The following is an 8,293-nucleotide window of genomic DNA, read 5'->3' on the forward strand; positions in this document are numbered from 1 at the left end:
TTTACCTACTGCAGCAGCGTTTGTGAGGTAACCCCATGCCGCTCTGGCAGCACCTCCCATGACACCCCCGACGACGGCACCCCCGACGACGACACCCCCGACGACAGCACCTACAGCGGCTCCCACCGCCATACCCTCAAACCCCATGACCGCTCCACATAAAGCCCCGAGAGCTGCCCCTTTACCTACTGCAGCAGCGTTTGTGAGGTAACCCCATGCCGCTCTGGCAGCACCTCCCATGACACCCCCGACGACGGCACCCCCGACGACGACACCCCCGACGACAGCACCTACAGCGGCTCCCACCGCCATACCCTCAAACCCCATGACCGCTCCACATAAAGCCCCGAGAGCTGCCCCTTTACCTACTGCAGCAGCGTTTGTGAGGTAACCCCATGCCGCTCTGGCAGCACCTCCCATGACACCCCCGACGACGGCACCCCCGACGACGACACCCCCGACGACGGCACCTACAGCGGCTCCCACCGCCATACCCTCAAACCCCATGACCGCTCCACATAAAGCCCCGAGAGCTGCCCCTTTACCTACTGCAGCAGCGTTTGTGAGGTAACCCCATGCCGCTCTGGCAGCACCTCCCATGACACCCCCGACGACGGCACCCCCGACGACGACACCCCCGACGACGGCACCTACAGCGGCTCCCACCGCCATACCCTCAAACCCCATGACCGCTCCACATAAAGCCCTGAGAGCTGCCCCTTTACCTACTGCAGCAGCGTTTGTGAGGTAACCCCATGCCGCTCTGGCAGCACCTCCCATGACACCCCCGACGACAGCACCTACAGCGGCTCCCACCGCCATACCCTCAAACCCCATGACCGCTCCACATAAAGCCCCGAGAGCTGCCCCTTTACCTACTGCAGCAGCGTTTGTGAGGTAACCCCATGCCGCTCTGGCAGCACCTCCCATGACACCCCCGACGACAGCACCTACAGCGGCTCCCACCGCCATACCCTCAAACCCCATGACCGCTCCACATAAAGCCCCGAGAGCTGCCCCTTTACCTACTGCAGCAGCGTTTGTGAGGTAACCCCATGCCGCTCTGGCAGCACCTCCCATGACACCCCCGACGACGGCACCTACAGCGGCTCCCACCGCCATACCCTCAAACCCCATGACCGCTCCACATAAAGCCCCGAGAGCTGCCCCTTTACCTACTGCAGCAGCATAGTCAACTGCTGTGAGAGTAAATCCCAGTACCTCGGAGATCTTCCTCTCAGCCTTCTCTCGGTTCTCTACTCTTATCCTCGTCTCAAACTGCAGCAGCTCCTTCTCAAGACCTTCACCTGTGTACCTGCTCTCCAGCTCCTTCCTCTTTGTCAGCATCTCTTTCTTTCTCCCTTTCATCATGAAACGCTCCTCTTTCTGGATTCTCTTTTCTGCTTCCTGATATTGGTGATTGGAGTAGAATCTGCATCCGTTTTCCCTCACCATGTCGTCCATCTTCTCCAGGAGCTGTCTGGAAACCTTCTCGTCTCTCCGGGCCTTCCTCTCATTGAAGAGGTGATACCTTTGTCCACACTTCTCAATGAGCTCCCTGAAGTCTCTGTTAGTCTTGACTTTCTCCTCTAGAGCTGAATCCTCCTTCTCCTCCTCATGGCACACCACCACCATCATGTGGTTCAAGATGCTGTCCCCAAAATGCTTTGTGACCAGTTCCAGGATGCTTACTGCACTTGGTGAGATGTTGTTCAGGTCGAATGCAAAGAGAACGACGTAGGGACCAGGAGAGGACATACACACAGACATCTTGAACACTCTTCTCAGCTCTTTCTGGGATGCCTCATACTCAGAGAGGTTTGGAGTGTTGATCACAGCTAGTTTTCTCTCGAACGCCTCACTCCTGTGTCTCTGACTCTCTGTAATGTTGCAGAGCTCATCCGCGAACACAACTGTCCCCAGAATGGAGTTTGCCAGAGAAAATTGACTGCGGCCACCTCTCCCAAAGAGAAGGACTCTAAACTCTGCATCGTCTGACACTGACAAACAAACACACACACACAACCAACAGTCAACAAAAGTACACAATTAGACCAGCATGCACTATTCTCTTGGCCATCACAAGTATTTATTTATGTACAGATGAATACAAAACTAAAATGTATAGAACTCACAATAAGGGGGCTCCTCCATGCTGCTCTTCCTCCTTCTTTTCCGATTAGAACCTATGAAAACATGTTAAGTTATAGGCCTACTAAATATACTGTATACCCATATCCCTTCCTGACATACCATACAATATACTTTACTGTCCATTTCCATGGAAAATTCATTTAGAGAAGTCAGCATACAAATACAGGAACACAACACACTATAATACAGTATAATATAAAGTATATTATAAACTGATTGGTTCGAGCCCTGAATGCTGATTGGCTGACAGCCGTGGTTTATCAGGCCGTATACCACGGGTATGACAAAACATGTATTTTTACTGCTCTAATTACGTTGGTAACCAGTTTATAACAGCAATAAGGCACCTCTGGGGTTTGTGGTATATGGCTAGTATACCACGGCTAAGGGCTGTGTCCAGGCACTCTTTGTTGTGTCGTGCATAAGAACAGCCCTTAGCTGTGGTATATTACACCACAACTCCTCTGGTCTTATTGCTTAAATATACTTTATTGTTATTTACATGGAAATTAATTTAGAGAAGTCAGCGTACACAAACACAACACACTATAATACAGTAGAACATACTATAATACCCAATATACTGCATACAGGCCTACTCAGCAATAACAATTGCAATATCCCACTGGGCACACATTGGTTGAATCAACGTTGGAACCAAGGTGGAATAGACGTTGAATCAACGTTGAACCAAGGTGGAATAGACGTTGAATCAACGTCTGTGCCCAATGGGATCCAACATTGTATCAAATAAGGAATGATACTCACTCTCATTGGATGCCATAATTGTGCAGCTTAACCTATTAAAACAACAGTGTGTATATGGTTAATGTGGAGGAAATTAGTAGCCTGATAATTGGTGTGATCAGAACGTATATTTGAATTTCTCATAAGGCTTTGGGTACAGGCCTAGAAGGGCACGATGCGCCGTTTTGTACAGTTACTGTACACCGAAACCATCACAAGTACTTCACAGAAAGAAAAAAACATGACATATAACAATATACATAGGATAACTATAATAAAGTGGACAGGAATATTCAACCAATAGAAATAACTGTTTTACCGCAGGAATCATGTACGTCCATTACTTACGGAATTTGCAGACAGGAGAATTCTGTCTTAATTTCTGTCAACGATGTCGTTCTGTCGAGCGCTCCGAAACTTTATTTATTCACACATGCTAAAATAACAAACTATATCGTTTATCGTTGCATACTAATCCAGTTCACGATATAATTTAAATGAGAAGATATAGACATATACAAATCTGATCAAATCTGTTTGAACTTTATAATTTAGAGTCAAATCGAAAGTGATATCTATGGCTTACAGCAAATCAGGATGCATTACGGGTGCCCCGGATGTGCATAGTTGACTCATTTGAGACCATTCCATTGGTTCAATCTACACTCAAGCAAAAGGTAACTCACCAAATGTTTGACACCTTGTTTTCTCCCTCAGGGCTCCAGAGTAGCCCAGCGGTCTAAGGCACTGCATCTCAGTGCAGGAGGCGTCATTACAGTCCCTGGTTCAAATCCAGGCTGTATTACATCCGGCTGTGATTGGGAGTCTCATAGGGCGGCGCACAATTTGTCCGGGGTAGTCCGTCATTGTAAATTAGAATTTGTTCTTAACTGACCTGCCCTGTTAAATAAAGGTTCACTAAAACATACAGTCTCACAGACAGGTAACCAGGAGAGACAGACTCTTATCACAGACGTTGTCTCTCCTGGTTGACCTGTCTGTGAGACTGACTCCCTAGCAACGAAGGAGTCGGTCTCTCCTGGTTGACCTGTCTGTGAGACTGACTCCCTAGCAACGAAGGACTCTGTCTCTCCTGGTTGACCTGTCTGTGAGACTGACTCCCTAGCAACGAAGGACTCTGTCTCTCCTGGTTGACCTGTCTGTGAGACTGACTCCCTAGCAACGAAGGAGTCGGTCTCTCCTGGTTGACCTGTCTGTGAGACTGACTCCCTAGTAATGTTGAAATTGTCTGTCATGGGTTCTGCCCAATGATGTGTAAAAACATAACTGGTTCTGCCACACCGTGTGTAAAAACATAACTGGTTCTACCACACCGTGTGTAAAAACATAACTGGTTCTGCCACACCGTGTGTAAAAACATAACTGGTTCTGCCACACCGTGTGTAAAAACATAACTGGTTCTGCCACACCGTGTGTAAAAACATAACTGGTTCTGCCACACCGTGTGTAAAAACATAACTGGTTCTGCCACACCGTGTGTAAAAACATAACTGGTTCTGCCACACCGTGTGTAAAAACATAACTGGTTCTACCACACCGTGTGTAAAAACATAACTGGTTCTACCACACCGTGTGTAAAACATAACTGGTTCTGCCACACCGTGTGTAAAAACATAACTGGTTCTGCCACACCGTGTGTAAAAACATAACTGGTTCTACCACACCGTGTGTAAAACATAACTGGTTCTGCCACACCGTGTGTAAAAACATAACTGGTTCTGCCACACCGTGTGTAAAAACATAACTGGTTCTGCCACACCGTGTGTAAAAACATAACTGGTTCTGCCGTGTGTAAAAACATAACTGGTTCTGCCACACCGTGTGTAAAAACATAACTGGTTCTACCACACCGTGTGTAAAAACATAACTGGTTCTACCACACCGTGTGTAAAAACATAACTGGTTCTACCACACCGTGTGTAAAAACACAACTGGTTCTACCACACCGTGTGTAAAAACATAACTGGTTCTGCCACACCGTGTGTAAAAACATAACTGGTTCTACCGTGTGTAAAAACATAACTGGTTCTGCCACACCGTGTGTAAAAACATAACTGGTTCTGCCACACCGTGAGTAAAAACACAACTGGTTCTACCACACCGTGTGTAAAAACATAACTGGTTCTACCACACTGTGTGTAAAAACATAACTGGTTCTGCCACACCGTGTGTAAAAACACAACTGGTTCTGCCACACCGTGTGTAAAAACATAACTGGTTCTGCCACACCGTGTGTAAAAACACAACTGGTTCTGCCACACCGTGTGTAAAAACACAACTGGTTCTGCCACACCGTGTGTAAAAACATAACTGGTTCTACCACACCGTGAGTAAAAACACAACTGGTTCTACCACACCGTGTGTAAAAACATAACTGGTTCTACCACACTGTGTGTAAAAACATAACTGGTTCTGCCACACCGTGTGTAAAAACACAACTGGTTCTGCCACACCGTGTGTAAAAACATAACTGGTTCTGCCACACCGTGTGTAAAAACATAACTGGTTCTGCCACACCGTGTGTAAAAACATAACTGGTTCTGCCACACCGTGAGTAAAAACACAACTGGTTCTACCACACCGTGAGTAAAAACATAACTGGTTCTGCCACACCGTGTGTAAAAACATAACTGGTTCTGCCGTGTGTAAAAACATAACTGGTTCTACCACACTGTGTGTAAAAACATAACTGGTTCTGCCACACCGTGAGTAAAAACACAACTGGTTCTACCACACCGTGTGTAAAAACATAACTGGTTCTGCCACACCGTGTAAAAACATAACTGGTTCTGCCACACCGTGTGTAAAAACATAACTGGTTCTGCCACACCGTGTGTAAAAACATAACTGGTTCTGCCGTATGTAAAAACATAACTGGTTCTGCCGTGTGTAAAAACATAACTGGTTCTGCCGTATGTAAAAACATAACTGGTTCTGCCGTGTGTAAAAACATAACTGGTTCTGCCGTATGTAAAAACATAACTGGTTCTGCCGTGTGTAAAAACACAACTGGTTCTGCCGTGTGTAAAAACACAACTGGTTCTGCCGTGTGTAAAAACATAACTGGTTCTGCCGTGTGTAAAAACATAACTGGTTCTGCCGTGTGTAAAAACATAACTGGTTCTGCCACACCGTGTGTAAAAACATAACTGGTTCTGCCACACTGTGTGTAAAAACATAACTGGTTCTGCCACACCGTGTGTAAAAATATAACTGGTTCTGCCACACTGTGTGTAAAAACATAACTGGTTCTGCCGTGTGTAAAAACATAACTGGTTCTGCCACACTGTGTGTAAAAACATAACTGGTTCTGCCACACCGTGTGTAAAAACACAACTGGTTCTGCCGTGTGTAAAAACATAACTGGTTCTGCCGTGTGTAAAAACATAACTGGTTCTGCCACACCGTGTGTAAAAACATAACTGGTTCTGCCGTGTGTAAAAACATAACTGGTTCTGCCACACCGTGTGTAAAAACATAACTGGTTCTGCCACACCGTGTGTAAAAACATAACTGGTTCTGCCGTGTGTAAAAACATAACTGGTTCTGCCGTGTGTAAAAACATAACTGGTTCTGCCGTGTGTAAAAACATAACTGGTTCTGCCACACCGTGTGTAAAAACATAACTGGTTCTGCCGTATGTAAAAACATAACTGGTTCTGCCACACCGTGTGTAAAAACATAACTGGTTCTGCCACACCGTGTGTAAAAACACAACTGGTTCTGCCGTGTGTAAAAACATAACTGGTTCTGCCGTGTGTAAAAACATAACTGGTTCTGCCACACCGTGTGTAAAAACATAACTGGTTCTGCCACACCGTGTGTAAAAACATAACTGGTTCTGCCGTGTGTAAAAACATAACTGGTTCTGCCGTATGTAAAAACATAACTGGTTCTGCCGTGTGTAAAAACATAACTGGTTCTGCCACACCGTGTGTAAAAACATAACTGGTTCTGCCACACCGTGTGTAAAAACATAACTGGTTCTGCCGTGTGTAAAAACATAACTGGTTCTGCCGTATGTAAAAACATAACTGGTTCTGCCGTGTGTAAAAATATAACTGGTTCTACCACACCATGTGTAAAAACATAACTGGTTCTGCCGTGTGTAAAAACATAACTGGTTCTGCCGTGTGTAAAAACATAACTGGTTCTGCCGTGTGTAAAAACATAACTGGTTCTGCCACACCGTGTGTAAAAACATAACTGGTTCTGCCGTGTGTAAAAACATAACTGGTTCTGCCACACCATGTGTAAAAACATAACTGGTTCTGCCGTGTGTAAAAACATAACTGGTTCTGCCACACCGTGTGTAAAAACACAACTGGTTCTGCCGTGTGTAAAAACATAACTGGTTCTGCCGTGTGTAAAAACATAACTGGTTCTGCCACACCGTGTGTAAAAACATAACTGGTTCTGCCGTGTGTAAAAACATAACTGGTTCTGCCACACCGTGTGTAAAAACATAACTGGTTCTGCCGTATGTAAAAACATAACTGGTTCTGCCACACCGTGTGTAAAAACATAACTGGTTCTGCCACACCGTGTGTAAAAACACAACTGGTTCTGCCGTGTGTAAAAACATAACTGGTTCTGCCGTGTGTAAAAACATAACTGGTTCTGCCACACCGTGTGTAAAAACATAACTGGTTCTGCCACACCGTGTGTAAAAACATAACTGGTTCTGCCGTGTGTAAAAACATAACTGGTTCTGCCGTATGTAAAAACATAACTGGTTCTGCCGTGTGTAAAAACATAACTGGTTCTGCCACACCGTGTGTAAAAACATAACTGGTTCTGCCACACCGTGTGTAAAAACATAACTGGTTCTGCCGTGTGTAAAAACATAACTGGTTCTGCCGTATGTAAAAACATAACTGGTTCTGCCGTGTGTAAAAATATAACTGGTTCTACCACACCATGTGTAAAAACATAACTGGTTCTGCCGTGTGTAAAAACATAACTGGTTCTGCCGTGTGTAAAAACATAACTGGTTCTGCCGTGTGTAAAAACATAACTGGTTCTGCCACACCGTGTGTAAAAACATAACTGGTTCTGCCGTGTGTAAAAACATAACTGGTTCTGCCACACCATGTGTAAAAACATAACTGGTTCTGCCGTGTGTAAAAACATAACTGGTTCTGCCACACCGTGTGTAAAAACACAACTGGTTCTGCCGTGTGTAAAAACATAACTGGTTCTGCCGTGTGTAAAAACATAACTGGTTCTGCCACACCGTGTGTAAAAACATAACTGGTTCTGCCGTGTGTAAAAACATAACTGGTTCTGCCACACCGTGTGTAAAAACATAACTGGTTCTGCCGTGTGTAAAAACATAACTGGTTCTGCCACACCGTGTGTAAAAACATAA

General features: G+C 45.4%; 1 protein-coding gene across 1 annotated transcript; it reads right to left on the minus strand.

Annotated features, from left to right (window-relative positions):
- Positions 1 to 365: 365 nt before the first annotated feature.
- On the minus strand, positions 366 to 2,938 carry LOC120044118. Its single transcript, XM_038988709.1, has 4 exons — positions 2,923 to 2,938; positions 2,136 to 2,186; positions 655 to 2,000; positions 366 to 470 (listed from the first exon to the last, which is right to left on the minus strand). Exons 1-4 carry the CDS (start codon positions 2,936 to 2,938, stop codon positions 366 to 368), a joined length of 1,518 nt encoding a protein of 505 aa, XP_038844637.1.
- Between the last annotated feature and the right edge of the window lie 5,355 nt (positions 2,939 to 8,293).

Source organism: Salvelinus namaycush, chromosome 3 (genome assembly GCF_016432855.1).
Source record: "Salvelinus namaycush isolate Seneca chromosome 3, SaNama_1.0, whole genome shotgun sequence".
In the NCBI taxonomy this organism is placed as follows: Eukaryota; Metazoa; Chordata; class Actinopteri; order Salmoniformes; family Salmonidae; genus Salvelinus; species Salvelinus namaycush.